The 23,782-nt window shown below is 37.0% G+C and overlaps 1 protein-coding gene across 2 annotated transcripts in view; it reads right to left on the minus strand.

Annotated features, from left to right (window-relative positions):
• SOS1 (SOS Ras/Rac guanine nucleotide exchange factor 1) overlaps positions 1-23,782 on the minus strand; it is a gene marked incomplete at both ends in the record, with an annotated part of 118,765 nt that overhangs the window by 66,816 nt on the left and 28,167 nt on the right. For both annotated transcript variants that reach the window (XM_080711183.1, XM_080711182.1), the window contains 4 exons: positions 134-343; positions 2,032-2,196; positions 3,981-4,112; positions 8,621-8,746. In XM_080711183.1, coding sequence (XP_080567309.1) covers positions 134-343; positions 2,032-2,196; positions 3,981-4,112; positions 8,621-8,746 — 633 coding nt within the window. The remainder of the gene's footprint in view (positions 1-133; positions 344-2,031; positions 2,197-3,980; positions 4,113-8,620; positions 8,747-23,782) is intronic.

The raw sequence follows: 23,782 nt of genomic DNA on the forward strand, positions 1-23,782 counted from the left end.
GAAAGTCATGGATCTACTTGACAACTTAAAAATATTGACAAATTAGAAATCATGAACTGTACAAATTCAAATTTAAGTGGCCATACAAATTTAACAACATATGAAATGATAGAAATATATACAATATACTTACATTAGCTGAAAACAATTTGGAATTGGAGACAAAGGGCTCTCTAAAAACCTTTATAATTAAGTTTAGTTCCCTTATATATTGACGAATTTCTGCCATAAATGCTTTCACCAAGTCATAATAAGTCTGTTCTCCTGAGGTGGAAGGCTCTTCATCAGTTAAAGATAATATATTTATATCTTCTACATCTTGATGAAACATATCCATCAATACCTATATGGCCAAAGATAATAAAAGTATAAAATATGAATCTATAGCCAAATTTGAAGGTAAATGCCCTAACAAGTTGTGTGAATAAAACTTTCAAATGATTAAAAGAAACTGTTTTACAATTGTCTCTTTTTGGATATATTGCCACTATCCCCCACAGCTTCTCTAAAGTTTCTCTAAGACAGAATTCTACATCTGATATCATCCATGTGTCCTCCAAGTTTGTCTGTCTGTCTCTCATGTTAGCCTATTACTTTCAGTTTGTTCCCAAATCCTTATCCTGAATTACTCTTGATTTGGTGTCCTCTGTTTGGTGTCCCTTGTCAAACTGCCCTTAGTCTAAGGCCTCAGTCTTTCACTCTAAATCATTTTTATAGTCTTCCAATTAGCTTATTTACCTACAATTGCTGGGGGATAGATAGAAACAAGACCTTTTTTCTCTATTTTTTACCATTATTAGTCTTACTGACACTCATCTTTCCCCTTGATGTGAATTTCTGTAGCATCACATAGGTTAGATCATCTACCTCAGAGCATTGTAATGATCAAATACAGTAGGCCATGTACTTTCAATACATGTTTGTTCTTGATATTATTGAAACACTGTACAAGTAGTATCTAATGAAAACTAGATGCTGAAATCAAACTATCCTTTAGTATTTCTACATTTAAAAGTTGTTTTCAAGCCGGGCGTGGTGGCGCACACTTGTAATCCCAGCGCTTGGGAGGCTGAGACAGCAGGATCGCACAGGTTCAAAGCCAGCCTCAGCTACTTAGTGAGGCTCTCAGCAACTTAGTGAGACCCTGTTTCCAAATAAAATATAAAATAGGTCTGGGAGTATAGCTTGGAGGTAGAAAGACCCTGGGTTCCACCCCCAGTACCACCAAAATAAATAAATAAATAAATAAAAGTTGTTTTCAAGTAGATCCATGACTTTCTAAATCTTCCAATTCAAATAGAATTTTAAAAGATTTGCCCCCACTTTTTTTTTTTTTTGTAGTAATGGGGATGGAACCCAGGGGCATTCTACCCCTAAGCTACACCCCTGTCTTATTTTTACTATTTATTTATTTATTTTTGCAGTAGTAGGGATGGAACCCAGAGACATTCTATCTCCAAGTGACACCCCCAGCCTATTTTTTTAATCTTTATTTTAAAACAGGGTCTCAGAGTTGAAAAGGGCCTCACTAAGTAATTGGGGCTGTCTGAGAACCATGATCCTCCTGTCTCAGCCTCCCAAATGCTGGGATTACAAGCATGTGCACCACACCAGCCTTAACTCTTTATTTTGAAACATGGTCTCACTAAGTTGCAGAGGGCCTCACTAAGTTGCTGAGGCTGGCTGTGAACCTGCAATCCTCCTGTCTCAGCCTCCCAAGTACTGGGATTACAAGTGTGTGCCACTATGTCTGGCTCTGAGATTTGCTGTTAAGGTATTATTATTGTTATTAACCCTATCTGCGGCAATATATAAGAAAAAAAACTACTTGACATATTTAAATATTTTAATATTATATATCTAGTATCTTGTTTCTATAAAGTGATATCCTGAATACTTATTATTAAGTTACTATAAATATCCCCCAACACCTAATACAATATACAATTTTATTCTGTCTAAATAGTATGTTAACATTAAGCCAATCACAAATAAAAAGTTAAGAATAAAACATAAAGCTCAGTTTCCTACCTTATCAGCACACATTGCCACTTTAATATCTTGTTTTGTAATTTCATAATGCCGTATGTTTCTTACATAATTCCCCACCAGCTTTAATATGTCTGCAGAAATGTATTCTAATACTGCTACTATGTAAACAGAAACCTGGTGGTCAATTTTATAACCAAGGACCTCCTGCAAAATTTAAAAAAGCATGTTTAAACACCACATACTGTAAATTTAACACAGTGATAAAAATTTTATATATACATGTAACCTGGCTTAATTTAAGTGGTTCAATTTAGAATAATATATGTATTATGGTTAAAAATATAAGCTCAGACAAGGCCAAACAAAATTACCACTGGCCATGTAAAACACTTGAGAAGTATACATTATTAAATAGATCATCCTTAATGTAGGAGGTTAAGCTTAGCCTGAATTTGGTACAGGGGAGCAAATACTGTTTGTTACCCAAGTAACAAAGGTTACCTGTAAGTTACTATGACAAATGAGTTTTCTGTTATATAAAATGGGAGTGAATATATTATTGGTATCTGGACATAGTATATTAGTCATATACCTCTATCCTTTCCATAGGAACCTAGACTTTCAAAACACTAGCAGTACATTCCTAGTATCCCTGATTGTTTCTATAGAACAACAAACTATGTCCCATTAAACAATGATAGTTAAGAGGATATGAAATAGACCTATAATTAGATTTCAAAGGAAAATGGTCTTTGGTGGGGTTGACCAGTTCCTAAAAGCAAATAAATCCTAAACAATCCAGTTTAGGGGTTAAAAAAAAAAACCAAGCTTGAAATAAGTTTACTATAAATTGGAGGCAAAGTATATTTACCTTTTAGTATATGTAAAAACTAGTAAATATATCATGAAAAGATTTACCAATAACTTGAAATGGTATCATACTTTAGAAAACTCAGGATTTAGGATCATTAATAGAATATATATACATTTGTTAATTCTTTCAGACTATAATGTATATGTACTGAAAATCCCGAAAAGGGAATTATAAAGAAAAATGCAATTAAGTAATAACTTAGTAATTGTCTATAACTTGCACATTTCTTCAGACCTGTCAGTAAGGTAAAGGCAGATATTTTTATTCAAGCCACCAATTGTAAAATGTAACCTTTTGACAGTCTTAAACAGCATCCATGTATTTAGCCTTAAGTGTTGGATAAAATTAAGGTGACCTGGATTTCCTAACACTAAAACTTATCAAGTCCTCTGAACTTGAACCAAGAAGCTACTTAGTCACTTTCTGTGTCACTTACAAATTAGAGAAATAATAACTTTGTTAACTAATAAAACTCAGAGACAATATATGCAAACATTAGCATTTTGGCTGTATTATAGAATATGAAAACATATTGATATCTAAAAGTATTAAGGGTAATTATTATAACTATTTTGTTGTGAGTTAATCAATAGTTTGTTCAGTATACTAAATAAAGGTATTATTAGAGTTTCCAGCAGTTACTTTTTTTTTTAATTAGTTCTGGAAAGATTAAATTGAATTGTTTAAATGATAAGCAGGACTAGCTAGTTTAGGTGATCTTTGGGCGATTTTTGTTCAAAGATCACATACAGACCTATGGTAGTCTCACAAAATTTTCAACATAAAATATTAATGTCTAAAGGATTTGTAGGGACACTCAGGTCTAACCAACAAGTAGAGCCTTTTATAAATTCTGTTTGTGGTTCTAATAGTACCTGGGATAAATAAAATCCACAATACTAATATTTTTTAGTCCCTTCAATTTACTTGATCATTACTGTAGATATAAAACTATCTTGTTGTTGCCCAACTTAGACTTTCTTATCTTAGCATCCCTCCCCACCACATGAGGAAAACTGGAGGTTTTTATTCTTCAGTTAAACATTCTTGTTTAAAGTGTTTGAAAACACTAGGTTTTATTTTTATTTTCAAAGGCAAGGGGGCAGTGTTTTACCTTTAACAAAGGATGGATTTTTTCCACTGGGAGAGATAAAGGGTTTCTTCGCTTTCTCTTTTCAATAGCCGACTGGGCGTCAGCTATTGCCCACTTATCAATTGGATGAGGGAAACTTTTTTGAACACGTTCCTTGGAAAACAGGAAAATAACAACTAAGCAACAAATAAATAAAACAGTTCCCTTTACTTAAAACTTATTTTTAAAATTAAAGAATATTAAAAAATAGAGCTTTTTATATGTGATACAACTTATGCTACTAAAATACTTGGGATAGGAGAAAACTATAATTGTCAATGTATTTGTTTCTTAATTAGGCAATTAAGAGAGTAAACTTTCCTTCTTTTATCTAGGGGGAATATGGCATCCTGAATTCCAACTTTACCATGACAAAGCCAATAAGCCAGTAACAGGAAACAATAGAAGCCACTTTATATTACTTTAATAAAAGTTTAAAAAATATGACCTAAGCTCAAGAAACAATATCTAAATCCAATTCTCACATACTTGTCCTTACTTTCAACACCAATTACAGTCTCAAATAGCATCTTGCAACTGAAACCTCTAAGAATTTTTTATTTCCCACATTGCAAAAAACTTCAATGGAAATCAGTGGCTTACATTGGTAACACTACAGGTTAGAGCTAAGGTCTTTCATAGGTTACTGACTTTTTCTTTTTTCTTTTTGTGGTACTAAAGATTGAACCCAGGGGCTCTCTAACAACTCCAGACCATACTCCCAGACCTATTGATACTTTATTTGGAAACAGGGTCTCACTAAGTTGCTGAGAGCCTCACTAAGGAGCTGAGGCTGGCTTTGAACCTGTGCAATTCTCCTGTCTCAGCCTCCCAAGGATTACAAGGGTGTGCCACCATGCCCGGCTAGGTTACTGACTCTTAACAAAACACTTTAATATCTAGAAGTTATCCAGTTAAATTTTTCATTGGAAGTAAAAGACCTTAAGTTACTATAATAGTTGAATTTTCTTACTTTAATAAAAAATGTAGTTCACTTTAAACAGAAAGTGCTTTTATCTTTTTAAAGTTTAAAGTTTTTAAAACCCACTTGCAAGATATAATAAATAAAACCAGTAGAGGTCACTATTACACAACTCTTGACATTTTAAATAGCTCAATCTTCAACTAATTGTATGTAAAAACCGTAAAATGAAATTCATACATTGCCTCTGATTATATGCATGAATAAGTTTCTGTTAAATGGAAAATAAAAAAATATTATCATCTGACAGTCTAAGCCTCCCAAGTACTGGGATTACAAGTGTGTGCCACCATGCCCGGCTCCATGAACAAATTTATAAAATGAGACGCTTAATCTATTCTGTATCTATGTTCAAGACTAAATCAGCTGCCAAACTTCTTTTTAAAATCATTTATATTCTAGTAAGTGGAATCAGAAGTGTGTTGAAAAAAATTACTGTAGTTTAAAATGGAGTTAACAAACCTTTTCAACTACCTAGCATCTTACCTACTTGTCAGCATGTTACTCTTAGGTAGTAAAGACAACACAAAGGTCTAATATACTGTCGAGGGAACAAGGGCAGATAGAAAAGAAGAGATGGAAAGGGAAGGGGAGCAGTAGAAAGAACATCCAAATCAAAAATCATTTACTGTTGTTCAAGTCAATTCTAAAGACTTGTTCATCCAAAATACGACAACGAAATTTAGGACTGACTTTACCACAGTGTCATTTTTTACTTTTGTGTTACTGGGTATTGAATTCAGGGCCTCACACAAGGTAGGCAAATGTTTTACTACTGAGCTACAACTCCTGCCTTACCATGGGTTTCAGTAAAAATATTTATACTGATGAGTTTAACCCAGGTTAGCCAAATAGGTGTATCTATGTTACAAACCTAGTAATGGTATGACTCTATAGCTTTCCATCATTTTTAAAAATCTCAACTCAAAGTGAGAAATAATCAATTCTCAATATATTTTACACCATGCCCTTATACAATATGCATATATACACATTGCATATATACTAAACTGAAATAGTTTTATAAATAAAACCTCTTATTATATGAAGTACTTGTTTTTTGTACTAGGGATTGAATCCAGAGACATTCTACCTACAAGATATACCCCCCAATATCACCTCTCTTCACTTTGTGTGTGTGTGTGGGGGGGTGGTACTGGGGGTGGAACCCAGGGGCATTCTACCTCTGAGCTATACCCCCAGCCCAATTTTTTTTTTGTTGTTGTGGTACTAGGGATGGAACCCAGGGGCATTTTACCTCTGAGCTACTCCCCCCTGCCCTATTTTTTAGTCTTTTTTTTTTTTTTTTTTTTTTTTTGGTGGTACTGGGGTTCCTGGAAACCCTTCTACCTCCAGCTACACTCCCAGACCTATTTTTATACTTTTCTATTTGGAAACAGGTTCTCTTAAACCAGCACGGCTGGCTTCAAACCTGCAGGATCCTCCCGTCTCTGCCTCCCAAGGACGGGGATTACAAGCTTGCGCCACCATGCCCAGCTTTAGTCTTTTTTTTTTTTTTTTTTTGAAACAGAGTCTGAGTTGCAAAGGTAGGTGAGGCTGTCTGCAAACCAGGATCCTCTGGTCTCCACCTCCCAAATGAATGCTGGGATTACAAGTGTGTGCCACCACGCCCAGCCCAATTATTTTGAAACAAATCTCACTGAGTTGCAAAGGGCCTCATTAAGTAACTGAGCTGTCCTCAAACCAAGATCCTCCTGTCTTGGCCTCCCAAATGCTGAGAATACAAGAATGCGCCACCATGCCTGGCCCCCCTCACTTCTGAAACAGGGTCTTACTAAATTATTGAAGTTTGGCCTCAAACCTGTGATCTTCCTGTCTTAGTCTCCCAGGCACTGAGATTACAGGCATGTTGGTTGGGCAGTGCATTAAAACCATCCTAAAATATATCTGAAGGGCTTGCTAATTTCAGAGAACTTACTAGTTTTAAAAGAAAACTCTGTAAAATTATTTTAAAATATTGAATCATAAGAGGCTGAGACAGAAGGATCACAAGTTTGAAATCAGCCTCAGTAACTTAGTGAGACCCTGTTTCAAAATAAAGACATAAAATAGGACTGGGAGTGTAGCTCAGAGATAGAATGTCCCTGGGTTCCATCCTTAGTGCTACAAAAAGAAACAAACAAACAAACAAACAACAACAACAAAAAGAAAAAAGGCCTGAATTCTAATGAAAAAGGAAAATATTTCTTGATAAAAGAATCTAAGACACCATCTGTTATGGTCTGAATGTTTGTGTTCCTAATAATCAAATCCCCTCTATGGTGGTATTAAGAGATAGGGCCCTTAGGGGATGACCAGGTCCTGGGTACCAGATCTTTGTCAATAGGATTAGTGCCCTATGAAAGGAGCTTGAGAAAGCCATCTCTTCAGCTACCTTAAAGCACACAGAAGCACAAGTTCAAGGTGCTGGTGCCTTGATCTTGGACTTCCCAACCTTCAGAACTGTGAGTAATAAATTTATGCTGCTTATAAATTAACCAGTCTATTTTGTTATAGCCTGATTACGCTCATTTCAATATCAACTTATCTCTGTGTTTTTTATTCTTATCTAAATACCCTTATAGGAACAGTATAGGACGAAGAGCATCAAGACTATTGATTGGAAAAAACTAACCAGTCATTTCTATCTCTTCTCCTCTGACAGTCAATTTTCCAATAGATAAGGAGAATTGTAAATAGACCACAGAGTTGTTATAAGGACATAAAAATTATTTAACAGTACTTTAAAATTGCAACACCTGTTATATAACTCGTTGATACTTCTATTACTACCATTACTGTTACATGTTCTTTCAAAAAAAAAAAAAAATCCATGCCTGGAAATTCTGTATAACAGATATTTGACTTTATGATTCAATGGAAAATGAGATAAAATACAAGAAACCTACTCTGAACTACTTAAGAAATAAAAGTTGAGTTACAATTCCATAGTACACAGTCTTTGCTACACTCACAACCTCTCTAATTTAATGTTCCTTAATACTTCATTTGAAATCTGTACTTCCCTGTAGACTTCTGTCCTTGCCCACAACCCACATGAAGGGTTTCACATGCTGCTTCTGAAACATCACTCTTCCAGTCTCACCTACAGTCTGCCATCACCTTGTGCAGGTCTGTTGCTACATTAATCTCCTAACCTTTTAGTTCTCTGAACACATCATGCTGGGGAACTTCACCTCTAGTACACTTCCCACTAAATGGCCACATACTGCTTTGCAACTGTTACCAATGAAATCTTAAATTCACACAATTCTTTCTCAGGTCCCAATAGTAGTAGTAGAATACTACTAACTCTCATTCAGATATTTTAATGTTTTAGGTTCATTGGCCTGAGATTAATGGAAATGTTTTGGAATGCTAGATGGCTTTGCCAAACAAATGGAACATTTGGACATATTCTATTTTTAATATTAGGACCATATCATTCTGATATCAAGAAATTGTTCATTTTAGTTTAGAAGCAAAATATGGAATAGTTTCACAGCTAAAACATATAAATTATCATATACTTAATATAAAGCTTAAAGAGATCCAGCCTTAACTGAAAAGAAAATTCTTTCCACTCTTCACTACAATGAACACACACATACACAGTCAATACATGCAAATTTTAGCATACCTCTACATCTGAAGCACTTCGGGGCTGAGCTTGGCATAGCATATTTAATAATTGCAAAATTAATTCTTCAACATACTGGAGAGCATCATCATTAGACTCAAGAGTAGGATGAACTTGTCCCTGGACCTATTAACAAAGAAGCAAAATAATTAAAATGTAGGTTTGTTTCACCTTGTTAATCATCTTTTTTTTTAAAAAATATACATGTTTAGATGTGAGTTTGTACTAAAGAATGTAGGCCGACCTACAAATACAGATTGAATGTCACTGACTCAAAAGTCTGGAGTTCTCAACCTTTGCACCACACATACTAGTAACTTGCTTTTTCTTACAGTACAGTTGTAATGAGATATGGAAGTGGGATGAGGGAGGAGAGGAAGAGGTGGTGAGAGATGCAGTTTGCATGCTTTTGTTTTGCCAGGTACCAGTTAGAACATCCAGTCAACATTCTGCTTGGGCAAAACTGAATTCCTCTGGGTCTCCATTCTTGTTCTGTCTTTCCTACTAAATGATAAAATCCCAAAAGATCTATATGCCTATCTCATCATGTTCACTAATATGTCTCCAGCATCTAACACTACATGGCGTACACATAACAGAAGTTTGTAAATCCTTATGAACACACACCCTGTTTTAAAAAATAAGAAGACTACAAAATAGGGCTGGGGGTATAGCTCAAAGGTAGAATGCCTCTGGGTTCCACCCCCAATACCACACAAAAAAAGAGCAAGCAGAGTGTTATTATATTTCATATACAGGCAGAATAAAAACACTCTTCTCTATGAGATAGTGTTACTGCTAAAGTGCTTTATCCCATCACTCAAAGACATTTAACAGATCAAGTGATCCAAATTGTTTAAAATGATACAAAATAGGGTACCCTGCCAAACCTTATGGAAACCTCCAGAAGCCATCTAATGAGATTATGGAGGGGTGTGTGTGTGTGTGTGTGTGTGTGTGTGTGTGTGCGTACGCGAGTGTGTGTGTGCCATTATAGTAAGCACTTAGGATTTGGCAAAAATTAGATGTGGGTTTTACCTTAAATGTAGTTTTCAAAAACATTACATTTTATACTTATGTTTACTGACATAGAAAACTTCATATAGACTTCTTTAAATGCAATTAAAGTAATTTGACTATAATAAATGCAAATACTTCACTAAAGAATTAATGACTTCCACAAATAAGAACTTTATATGATTATGACAGTAATTCTTCTTTTAAGATATAATCACTGCCAGGACTGGTGACACAGGCCTGTAATCCCAGTATTTGGGAAGTTGAAACAGGAGGATTGCAGCTTTGAGGCCAGCCTTGGCAATTTAGCAAGATCCTTCTTTAAAACATATATACATATATATATATATGTGTATATATATGTATATATACATATATATGTATAAATATGTATATATATAAATATATAAGATACATATATTATATATGGCTGGGGATGTAGTTTGCAATCAGAACATCCCCAGTAACACACACACACACACAATTACCATATTCAATTAAGGATGCCACTCTTGAATTTAAAATGTTCCTTAGGAACTACCTGGCTTCTATCTTGACAGTTCATATTGTCATATAATTCCTAACAGACTTTGAAGAAACTTTATTAGCTATTGCCAGACTTTGTGTAATCAAAAAGCATGGAGGTTCATTCCATATCAATTTGTAGTTGTTTGATACATGAGTCCTCCAAGTGTATTCAGGAACCCCTTGGGTAAACTGCCATAAAACAGTGTTGCATACTGATGAATCTTTAATAGCCTTTTCTAGCTAATGGCTCTTTGAAGAATTAGAAAGGCTTTTAGGTTATATTTTGTCATGTCTTAAGTTCAGATCTGCTACTTTTATTTATAAAATGATAGATTTGAAATGAAATTAATATTCAAAAACCTTTAACACAGCAAATAATAAAAATTTGATGATTCAAATACTTCTCACTGTTATGTCTTTTCAGTCATTATTTCATAATTTTAGGTGTTTATTTATCCTGGTTTAAAAATCAAGGCAAAAGTCCTTCATAAAAATCAAGAGACAAAAGCCAGGCGTGGTGGCACATGCTTGTAATCCCAGCACTTGGGAGGCTGAGACAGGAGGATCGCACAGGTTCGAAGCCAGCCTCAGCTACTTAGTGAGACCCTATTTCCAAATAAAGTATAAAATAGGTCTAGGGTCATAGCATGGAGGTAGAAGGTCTCTGGGTTCCACCCTCACCACCAAAAAAAAAAAAAAAAAAAATCAAGAGACAAAAATCAAACAAATTAAGGAATCTGTATCTTTCTCATTAATAAATTTAAAAATATTTTATTTCTTGTTATCTGTTAATTAGCTCTTATATCCCCCCCCCCTCTGCTTTTCCTCTTCTGAGCTCCTGTTACTTGCCAGGAACATAAAAATAAATGAAGACATGGCATTTGTTCTCAAAAAATTCAGTTCATTGAGGATGCAACCATGTACACAATTAACTATACAACAAAGTGTGATGTGTGATAAGGGCTAAAATAGTTATATTTAAGGTATAATGTGGCCACTCAATGCTGGGGTGTGTGGGGGGAGAATAGCAATTCTTTATCAGAAAAAAACTCTTGGATTAGAGGAACAAAGGATGAAGAAGATATAATAAAAGATAAGGAAAAAGAATAATTAAAAGGGCTAGCATATAAAAAGGCACAGAGGCCCAAAACAAAATTTTATGTTAAGCAAATTGTGAGTTGGACCAAAGAGTACAGGTGGGAAAGTTGAGATTGGAGAGGCCAGGCTTGTATACTATGTAATGCAGTTGGGAAGTGATCAGAGAAGGAAATATTAACTTTAAATATCTCAGAGATTCTTGAAATTGGTCCTGATATCCCATTAACAAAGAGAAAGAAATTCCTAAGTCCTAAATGTTTCTGCAGACATTGGGGGAGGATTCACATTCACAGAAGTTCTATATCATTCATTTATTTATTTATTTATTTATTTATTTATTTATTATTGTGGTACTTGAATTGGAACCCAAGGGCATTCTACCTCTGAGCTACACCCTCTGCCCCATTTTTTATTCTTTATTTTGAAACAGCATCTCGCTGAGTTGCAAAGGGCCTCACTAAGTAGCTGAGGCTGTTTGTGAACCGCGATCCTCCAGTCTCAGCCTCCCAAATGCTAGGATTACAAGCATGAGCCACCATGCTCGGCATGCAAGCACATTGATAAACAAAAATATAATTATATTTTAGCTGGGCATGGTGGTGCATGCTTGTAATCCCAGCATTTGGGAGGCTGAGACTAAAGGATTGTGGTTCGCGGACAGCCTCAGCTACTTAATGAGGCCCTCCGCAACTTAGTGGGACCTTGTTTCAAAGTAAAGAATAAAAAATAGGGCAGGAGGTGTAGCTCAGAAGTCCAATGTCCCTGGGTTCCATCCCCAGACTGGCAAATACATACATACATACATACATACATACATACATACATACATACATATATATTTTAAAAGACAGCATAAAAGCAGATACAGCAGAGTATTTAAAAAAATTATGAAAATTCCATGACTGGTTTTGAAGTTGTAGGTGAGTTAAGTGAATGAAATATCTAAAGACACAAATTACCAAACACACACAGAGAACATATATAACCTACAAAGGATAAATATTTGGGATAAACAAAGAACTCAAAGTATTAATAAAAAATTCTTCAAAAAAATTTTTTTGCAGTATAGGGGATTGAACGAGGGGCATTCTACCTCTGAGTGTTACCTCCAGTCCTACTTTCACTCTTAATTTTAACAAGGTCTCACTAAGTTGTGGAGGGCCTTACTAAGTGGCTGAGGCTGGGGGCATATCTGTAGTCCTCCTGTCTCAGCCTCCCAAGTACTGGGATTACAAGGGTATGCCTCCACACTTGGCTTTCCTCAAATTTTTATAGTGCAAAGATGTCATGTGTATACATATTGCCCCATAAATACTACAAAGGTGCTCAATCACCTTAGTATTCTGGTAAGTCCAAATAAAAAATGGTTTTACATTAGTACTCAAGTAAATACAAATGAAACTATTTTATATCTATTATTTTGGAAAAAATTTAAGAATATCAAGTGTTTCTAAAGATATAAAGAAATGAGAATTTTTATCCACTCCCAGTGGGGATATAAAATAACATAATGTCTTTGGACTAAAGTTTGGTAAAATTGAAAACACACACACACACAGTGATTACACTCCCAAATTCATCATTGGAGAACTTACACATGCACAACAGATGCACAAGAACACAAAATATACCAACAGGAGTGTCTGAAAAGCAAAACTGAGAAACAACCCAAATGTCTGCCAACATTACAATAGATCAATACATTGCAGTCAACTCATAAAATGAAATATTACCAGTGAAAATGAAAACCTACAAATGTTATACAATAACATAAATAAATCTCAAGGATACAATACTGGGCAAAAATATAAAAATATAAATCACAAAACAACAGCAATATGATTCCATTTATATCAAGTTTAGAAAAAGACAAAACCAACTTATGCATTATTGAGAAATGTAAACGTGTGATAAAAGTACAATGAAAATATAAGCAGTTGATTTACACCAAATTCTGTAAGTTCTTACCTCTAGGGATGGGAGAAAAGATGTAATTGTTAGGAAACACGGGGCACTTTTAAAGTATCAGAAATATTTCATTTCATTTATTTTGTATGCTAGTTACACAGATGTTCACGTTATTTATTTTTTTTCTTTTTTGTGGTACTGGGAATGGAACCCAGGGGCATTCTACCTCTGAGCTACACACCCAGTCCTATTTTTTCTTCTTTATTTTGAAACAGCGTCTCACAGAGTTGCAAAGGGCCTCACTAAGTAGCTGAGGCTGTGTCTCAGCCTCCCAAATGCTGGGATTACAAGCATGCGCCACCATGCCTGGCTTTGTTATTATTCTTGAAACCAAATATATGTATGTTGTATGTACTATTTTATTAAATGTATGATATACCTCAAAACTTAAAAATAAGCAATAATGAAAATGCGTATTTTTTTAGTATTACTTTTCTGGTTTTGAAAGTTTAAAATATTTTCAATATAAGGGGGATGTCTTACAAAAGACAGCTAAAAATACCATGCATTACAGCTGTCCCATAATTATGTGTGTATGATGGGGGAAAGGGGAGAGGGTTACTGAGATTTAACCCAGAGGCACTCTACCTCTGAGCTACACCCTCAACCCCATTTTGTTTTTATTTTGAAACAGGGTGTCACTGGACTGATGAGTCTCATTACTTGATAAGGCTGTCCTCGAACCTGTGATCCTCCTGTCTCAGCCTTTCAAGTACTGAGATTACAAGTGTGTATCACCATACCCAGCTCTATAATTTTTTTTAAAGTTTAAAAAATAAAGAATACTAAGAGTAATCAGTGCTGACTAATTACATATGCCTGGTTTCTTCACCCATCAATACTATTAACTTTTTTTTTTTTTTAAACGGGTCTAGGGATGGAACCCAGGGGCATTTGACCTCCAAGCTACAACCCCTGCCCTGTTTTTTATTCTTTATTTTGAAACAAGGTCTCACTGTTTCAAATAAGTTGCGGAGGACCTCACTAAGTAGCTAAGGCTATCCGCAAACCCACAATCCTCCTGTCTCAGCCTCTCAAGTACTGGGACTAACAAGCATATGCCACCATGCTGGGCTTAGCCTTTTATTTTAAGTACAAGCTAGGGCCAATGAGTATTGTAGTCAAACTCTTGAAGGTAAAAACTCGTGTATAAATAGGCTAAGGAGATACTGCCCCAAAACTGATTTTTAAAACTTCACACAACAGCATCCTATTTCTAACATTAATATTTGTCTAAGAAGAAAAATTAGCTTGTTTTGATTTTATAAATATCATGAACACACTTTCACACTGCCCTGCCTTCTTAAGCTTGTCCTCTCTGCTGGGAATGTTCTTCCCCCTCATCCCAGCTAGATGAGCTCCTAATGATACCCACCCCCCATCCTCCTGTCAGCCTCCCAAGTGCTGGAGTTACAAGCATGCGCCACCACACCCTAACGATCCTTTTAAGGTGTTATGGTAATAGCAATTCACTCCATCACCCCAGACCTCACCCATGCTAGGCAAGCATTCTACCATTGAGATAAATCCCTAGCTTTGTAGTTTTTTAAAAGAGCCAAACATTGATATTAGAGTTGTTTCCCTCAAGGAACTGAAAGATTTACAATGGCAGGGACTGTATCTTTCTCATAAATTTTTATCCACAACGCAAACTGACTGACATAGCATGTACACCTGATGGATATCTTTCTTTCTTTTTTTTTTTTTTTTTTTTTTTTGCGGGTCTGGGGATGGAACCCAGCGGCATTTGACCTCCAAGCTACACCCTCTGCCCAATTTTTTATTCCTTATTTTGAAACAGGGTCTCACTGAACCGCAATCCTCCCATATCTCAGCCTCCCAAATGCTGGGATTACAAGCATGCGCCACCACACCCAGCTCCTGATGGATATCTTATTATTTAATTTAATTTCTATTATAAAGGCTTAGATTAGTTCATGTTCCCAGAAGCCTTAGGAAAAAGACTTCTCCATGTATGGGACATCAAATAAAGTCCTCAGAAAAATACTGCGTTAGTATTATAATTAAAGGTGATTTGAACAGCTCTAACAAAACTTAAAGCAAGCCTCAAAGGGTTGACACTTCTAAGTAATTTAAGTACTTGCCAGAACAAAGTACCACATTATTTACAGAAATAAAAGAAAATCTAGCACCGAGGATATAAAATTCACAATTTCCAACAATCAGTCAAAAGTTACCAGGCACACAAAAGGCAGGAAAATATCACCCCCAAAGAAGAAAAGTCAATTAACTAAAACACATCTAGAAGTAATCGAATGTTAAAAAAAAAGACATTAAAACAAATAGACAAAAAAGATATTAAAACAATGTATGTTCAAGAATATAAAGGGAAGCCGGGCGTGGTAGCACACACTTGTAATCCCCGCGCTTGGGAGGCTGAGACAGGAGGATCGCAAAGGCTCGAAGTCAGCCTCAGCTACTTAGTGAGGCTCTGAGCAACCTAGTGAGACCCTGTTTCCAAATAAAATATAAAAAAGGTCTGGGAGTATAGCCTGGAGGTAGAAAGCCTCTGGGTTCCACCCCCAGTACCACCAAAAAAAAAAAAAAAAAAAGAAGAAGAAGAATATAAAGGAAAAACACAAAAATAAGAACAAAAACTTCCAAAGATAAAAATATATCTATAATGAAAGATATACCAGATTATTTTAATAGCAGGAAAGATAAGTGAACTTAGAGACACAGTGATAGAAAAAATCCAAAATGAAACACAAACAGGATAAAGACTGAAAAAATAAAACAAAAAGGGCCTCAGTGGGTCAAACACTGAGATTCTATCATATATGTAATTAGAACTCCAACAAAGGCATAAAGGATACAAAAAAAATTTAGGATGGAATAGGCCCTACTTTTGGGAATTGTGAGCTCCAGCCCCAGCAACACTTTGGCAAGGACTGTATCACAGCAGTTAATACAGTCTACAGTTTGGCTGTCTACATTTTAATGGTTTGCTTGAGCCATTCACATTTTTAGTTTCTCCTCTGTGATTAAAATATTAATTGTTGTTCAGTCTAAGTAAGAGCCAGGCCTATATCCTATCTACACTTCAGTATGAATGTCAGGTCATGCTAGACATGATAGTGCTGCTTGTAATCTGTTACTCAGGAGCTGAAGCAGAAGAATCACAAGTTTGAGGGTGGCCTGGGCAATTCAGCTAGACCTTGTTTCAAAATAGAAAAGAGCTCAGTAGGAGTTAGGTAAAATCTCAGAGTAGTTTTGATATGCTCCTCTCTGACTGCTAATGATGCTGAGCATTTTTTCATGCATTTATTGGCCATTTGAATTTCTTCTTTTGTGAAGTGTCTATTTAGTTCACTAGCCCATTTTTTGATTGGGTTATTTGTTTTCTTAGTGCTGTTTCTTGAATAATCTGTATATTTTAGATATTAGTCCTCTATTGGAAGAGTAGTTGGCAAAAATCTTCTCCCATTCTGTTGGCTCTTGGTTGAAGTTACTGAGTTTCCTTTGCTGTACAAAAATTCTTCAGTTTAATGTAATCCCACGTATTGATTCACCTTTTAGTTTCTTGTGCCTTTGAGGTCTTGTTGAAAAAAGCAGAGAAGTTTTTCTTCTCTGTAGGAACTCTAATACATAGTTGTTCGGACTGCAAATTAGTGCAACCACTTTTTAAAACTATATGGAGGATCCCCGAAAGAATGGGAACGAACTTACCATATGATCCAGCAATACCACTTCTGGGTATCTACCCAAAAGAACGGAAACCAAACTACCAAACTAATGCATGTGTATCTATGTTCATAGCTGCACAATTCACCATTGCCAAACTATGGAACCAGCCAAGATGTCCATCAACAGATGAATGGATTACAAAACTATGGGATATGTACACAATGGGATTTAATTCAGCCATAAAGAAAAACACAATTACATCATTTACAGGGGAATGGCTGGAACTGGAGGACATTATACTAAGTGAGATTAGTCAGTCATAAAAAATAAGAAATTGGATGCTCTCCCTAATCTGTGGAAGCTGTGGAAGCTAGGGAGAAAATGGGTCATAGGATGAACTCTAGACGAAGGAGATACTGTAGATGAACAAATAAGGCGACTTAAATGAGGGGAGAAGAGGGAAATTCTCTAATGCACATAATGTTCTTTAACAAACATATCAATGTCAATCACTAAGCCAAACATGAGGAGGAGGAAGAATAAGAGAATGAGGTGGGAATTGGGAAAGGGCTGATTGGGTGACCATCTTGTACCCCATTAAGATGTATGACTACAATGCACCAATAAAAAAAAAAGCTCAGTAGAGTACTTCTGTGTTCAAGCCCTAGTAAAACTATCTCTCTCTCTCCTCTGCTCATGAAATGCTTGTGAAATGAATGAAAAACATACCATTAATGTCTGTTTAGTATCAGTGATGTCACTATGAGTTAAAATTCCTTTGTAGAGTAGGCAGAAACCATATCACAATTTAGAAATTGCCTCCCTAGGAGAGTACACTCAAATGCTGAACAATTTTCAAACCAGCTTCTGAAATTCGACTCATTAATAAGTGGGGATTGAGCCAGGCAAAGTGGCACATGCTTGTAATCTCAGTATTTAGGAGGCTGAGACATGAGGACTACAGGTTTGAGGCCAGCCTCAGCTAATAGTGAGATCTTGTTTCCAAATAAAGAATAAAAAATAAGGCCAGGGGTATAGCTTGAAGGTAGAATGCTTTTAGGTTCAATCCCCAATACCATAAAAATAAATATATAAATATAGACAGACATAAAAAAGGAGGGGACATGGTGGTGCATGCCGGTAATCCCAGTCCTTGGGAGGCTGAGACAAGAGGATTGAAGGTTCAAGGCCACCCTCAGCAACTTAGTAAGATTCTGTTTCAAAATAAGAAGGTCTGCCTAGTGTGGTGGCGCACGCTTGTAATCCCCGCCCTTGGGAGGCTGAGACAGGAGGATCACACACGTTTGAAGCCAGCCTCAGCTACTTAGTGAGGCTCTCAGCAATTTAGTGAGACCCTGTTTCCAAATAAAGTATAAAATAGGTCTGGGAGTATAGCCCGGAGGTAGAAAAGCCCCTGGGTTCCACCCCCAGTACATACGCACACACAAAAATTAATTAAAAAAAAAAGGTCTGGGAGTGTAGCTCAAAGGTAGAATGCCTCTGGGTTCAATTTACACAAGAAGGAAGGAAGGGAGGAAGGAAGGAAGGAAGGAAGGGAGGGGAGCGAGCAGGAGAAATATACCTCACAAACCAGCAAAACCACTTTTGGGAATTTAATCCTATAATAACAGATAAGACAGCTGTGTATGAAAGGGATATGTTCTGAGAAAAGTTAAGTGATCCTTGTTGTGTGAACATCAGAGGGTGTACTTACACAAGTCTAGATGGTATAGCCTTCCACACTCCGAGGCTATCTGGTATAGCCTACTGATTCTGGGTTACTGTACAGTGTGTACTGTACTGAAAGCTATAGGCAATTGTAACATACTGGAAAGTATTTATGTACCAAAACATAGAAAAGGCACAGTAAAAATAGGGTATAAAAGATGTTTTGAAGTGGCACACCTGCATGGAGCCTGCGAAACTGAAGTTGCTCCTCTGGGTGAGTAGGCGGTGAGTGTGAAGGCCTGTGGCATACTACTAGACTATAAATACTTAGGGTACAACAAATTTATAAAAATACTTTTGTAGCCGGGCATGGTGGCGCTCGCTTGTAATCCCAAAATCTCTGAGACCGGAGGATTGAGGTACTTAGTGAGGCCCTCTCCAACTCAGTGAGACCTGGCTTCAAAACAAAGAATCAAAAATTGGGCAGGGGGGATAGCTCGGAGGTCAATGCCCCTGGGTTCCATCCCCAGACCCACACACACACACACACACACACACAAAAAAAAAAAAAAAAAAAAAATTTTGTAGCCAGGCGTGGTGGTGCTCGCTTATAATCCCAGCATTTGGGATCTTGGTTCACGTACAGCCTCAGCTACTTAGTGAGGCCCTCCGCAACTTAGTGAGACCCTGTTTCAAAAATAAAGAATAAAAAATGGGGCAGGGGGTGTAGCTCAGAGGTTGAATGCCCCTGGGTTCCATCCCCTGATCCGGAAAAAAAAAAAACAAAAAAACTTTTGTTTAATAATAAAAGAATAAGCCGAGCTTGGTGATGCACCCTTGTAATCCCAGAGCTTGGGAGGTGGAGACAGGAGGATTGCGAAGATTCGAATCCACAGCCGCGCTGGCTTAAGATACTCTGTTTCCAAATAAAAAGTATAAAATAGGTCTGGGAGTGTAGCCCTGGGGGTAGAGGGTATCCAGGTACCCCAGTACCACCAAAAAATATATATAATAAAAATTAAAAAAAATAACAGAATCTTAGCTTACCATAACTTCTTAAAATTTTTTTTCTTTTTGTGGTAATAGGGATAGAACCCAGGGGCATTCTACATTTGAACTATACTCCTAGCCCTATTTTTATTTTGAACAGCATCTCACTAGATTGATGAGAGTCTCACTACTTGCTGACACTGTCCTCAAATCTGTGATCCACCTGTCTCAACCTCCCAACTACTGGGATTACAAGTATGCGCCCCCTCCCCCAGCAGAAAAAATTGTTAGCTTTCTTGTTCATTTTAATAAGACTCGGATTAAAACACAAACACATTATATAGTTGTACAAAAATATTTTCTTTGTACTCTTATTCTATAAGCTTTTTCTTATTTTGTTAAGAATTAAGACACAAACACACATGAGCCTGGGCTTACACAGGGTCATCAGTACCAATGGCTTCCATCTTGTCCAATTGGAAGGTCTTTATGGACAGTAACGCCCGTGGAGCTGTTCTCCCACACAGTAGCAATGCCTCTTTCTGGAACCACTTCTGAAGGAAGCACTGGAAACTCTGTTTGAGGGGTACCACTCTTTTCAGAATTGCTTTCCTGGCAGTTTGTTTGTTGTTGTTGTTGTTTTTTTATCATCAGAGGTTTGCTTGTAAAAAGATCATGCAAACTTCTATTAATGAAAACTTTTCAGTGATATATTCCATTTTCTCAAACTTTTTGCTAAGTACTTTACTGCACATTTTCTTGGGGATCTTTTTCTTCTGCAATTTCCTTTTCTCTTGCTTCTTTATCTATGTGTTCACCAGGAGATAGGAATGTTTTAACTCCATTATAATCTTTGTGATAAGTCTCACAGGTGCAGTCCTTCATTTACCAAGACATCATTTAGCAGTGCCTGTTTATAAATATCCATAAGTAAAGGAATGACTGAATAAATTATGGAATACTATTATGGCCTGAACTGTATCCCTTCGAAATTCATCTGTTGAACTCATAATTCCCAATACTTTACCTAGTGTGAATGTATCTTGAGATAGTCTTTAAAGAGATAAAAAGTTAAAATGAGGTCATTAGAATAGACTCACACCCAATATGACTGGTATCCTTATAACAGGAGGAAATCTGGACACAGATACACACAGAGGGAAGATCATATGAAGACAGGCACCTACATACCAAAAACAAAGATCTCAGAAGAAACTCACCTGTCAACATTTTGATCTCAGGCATCTAGCCTCCAGAATTGTAAGAAAATAAATTTCTGTTGATTAAGCTCTTCAGTTTGTGAATACTTTATTATGGTACTACCTGTAAACTAATACAACTCTATCTGTAGCCATTAAAAAGATTTTTTTTTTTAAAAAAAGGGGCAGGTGTGGTAGAACACAGCTGTAATCCCCGTATTTGAGAGCCGAGAGGGGAGGATAGGAAGTTTGAAGACAGCCTCAGCAGTGGTGAGACTCAGCAACCTAGCAAGAACCCTGATTCAAAACAAAAAATAAAACTGGACTGAAGGGTATAGCCTGGAGGTAGAATGTCACTGGGTTCAATCCCCTATACCACCCGCACCCTCCCACACACACAGAGAATAAATTAAAGCCAGAAGCAGTGGCACAAGATTGTAATCCCAGCAAATTGAGAGGCTGAGGCAAGAGGATTTTAAAAATTGCAGGCCAACCTCTATGACTTTGCAAGACCATACATGTCTCAATATAAAAAATAAGAAGGGCTGGAGATGTGGCTCAGTGGTGGACTGCCCTAGGTTTGATCTCCAGTATTACAACCAACCAAGGGACTGATTTAATTGACTCCCTGATGATTTTTTAGTTCTTCAAACATTCCTTCAATCTTCATACATCAGCAGACATCCTTATCAATACTGATGTCCTGACACAGGTAGCAGCTCTACATCAAATTCCCAGTTTCCCTCTCCTATGGCTCCTAGTTACTTTTTCGTAATTTAAATTTCAGTCCCCTTCTAAAAGGAGTATTTAAAGCTGGAGTAGCAATTCACAGTACAATTTGTGAGTTGAATACCTGTCTAATAAGATTCACCAACTGACTGCCCAGAAGCTCTGAGGAGTAGATTCTAGCTTCTGGTGATTCAAAGGCATAAAATGTATGGGGGGGTGGGGTGGAAAAAAGGGGGTTCAAATATAAACTTCTCCAAATAGAGCAGGGTCTTTGACATTTGGTCACTTAATAGTAAATTAATTTACTAGATGACTAAACAGATTTCACATTGAGTGTGGTGGTTCAGGCTGTAATCCTTGGGACAGAAGGATCCCAGGTTCAAGGCCAGCCTCTGAAACTTAGCAAGGCCCCATTTCAAAATTAAAAAAGAACTGGGGATGTAACTCAGATATAGAGTGCCCCTGGGTTTAATCCTCAATAATAAAACAAACAATAAGAACAACCCCCCCAGATTTCTCCATATTTATAGAAACTACCATTTCTAGAAGGCATGAATTCTGTTTATTTCCAAATACAGTATATGGATGTATGCATGCACCCAACAGACAGCCTGAAACACACACCTTGTCTACATTGAGCTTAGAAGTACTGCGGGGAAACTAGACAGTAAATAAATCACCATAAAAATAACTAGACCATATGAGGAGAGGCAGAGACATGAAGAAGTGAAGAGTGGACCAAGCTGCCTAAATACAATCTTGGTTCTTTTAATTACCTGGGTGTAACCTGAGCAAATCAATCTTTGTAATAATATTGTGACTTTTCTTCTTTCAACTGTGGTAAAATATACATGGCACAGGACTCATCATTTAACCATTTTTCATTGTACAATTCAGTGGCATTAAGTGCCCTTGTGTCGCTGTGCCACCATCACCATCAGAATTTTTTCATCATCCCATTTCAGAATGCTACCCAAGTAACAATATCTTCCTTTCCCCTTCCTTTCTGGTGTCCTGGGAATCATCATTCTACTTTTTTTTCTTTTTTTCAGTGCTAGGATGGAACCCTGGGGCATTCTACCTCCAAGCTATACCCCCAGCCCTATTTGTGTGTGTGTGTGTGTGTGTGTGTGTGGGTGGGGAGGTCTGGGGATGAAACCCAGGGGCATTCGACCTCCGAGTTATACCCCTAGCCCTATTTTTTATACTTTATTTTGAAACAAGGTCTCACTAAGTTGCGGAGGGGCTTACTAAGTAGCTGACGCTGTCCGAAAACCATGATCCTCCGGTCTCAGCCTCCCAAATGCTGGGGTTACAAGCGTGTACCACCACTCTCAGCTCTTCTATCTTTATCATTTAACTATTGTAGGTACCTCATAAAAGCAGAATCATACAGTATTTGTCTTCTATCACTTAGCAAAATATGTTTCCAAGGTTCCTCCATGGTATTGCATATGCTAGAAATTTATTTTTTAGGCTGAATAGTAATCCATTGTAGCCGGGAGTGGTGGCACATGCTTGTAATCCCACCATTTGGGAGGCGGAGACAGGAGGATCACAGTTCGTGGACAGCCTCAGCTAGTTAGTTAGGCCTTTGCAACTCAGTGAGACCCTGTTTCAAAAAATAAAGAATAAAAAATAGGGCTGGGGTATAGCTTGGAGGTAGAACGCCACTGGGTTCCACCCCCAGTACCACACACACACACACACACACACACACACTACATTGTATGTGCATATAACATTTTGTATATCTGTTCAAGTCTCTCTTTCCAGTTATCTTGGGTACACAGCCAGAAGTAGAATTTCTACATCATCTGCTAATTCTGCTTCCATGCCAATACTTGAATACTTGTTTTCTGTTTTAAAAATAATAACCACCCACCGGGCGTGGTGGTGCACGCTTGTAATCCCCGCGCTTGGGAGGCTGAGACAGGAGGATCCAACAGGTTCGAAGCCAGCCTCAGCTCCTTAGTGAGGCTCTCAGCAACTTAGTGAGACCCTGTTTCCAAATAAAGTATAAAATAGGTCTGGGAGTATAGCCCGGAGGTAGAAAGCCTCTGGGTTCCACCCCCAGTACCACTAAAAAAAATAAAAAATAAAAATAATAATAACCACCCAAATGAGTGTGAAGTAGTATCTCATTGTGATCTCCATTTGCATTTCCTAATTATTAGTGATACTGAGTGTACTATTTTTAAAAAATAAAAACTTTAGCCGGGCTTGGTAGCACATACTTGTAATCCCAGTGCTTAGGAAGCTGAGATAGGAGGATCACACAGGTTCGAAGCCAGCCTCAGCTATTTAAGTGAGGCTC

The sequence above is a fragment of the Muscardinus avellanarius genome (assembly GCF_963383645.1).
Source record: "Muscardinus avellanarius genome assembly, chromosome: 15".
Taxonomy (NCBI): domain Eukaryota; kingdom Metazoa; phylum Chordata; class Mammalia; order Rodentia; family Gliridae; genus Muscardinus; species Muscardinus avellanarius.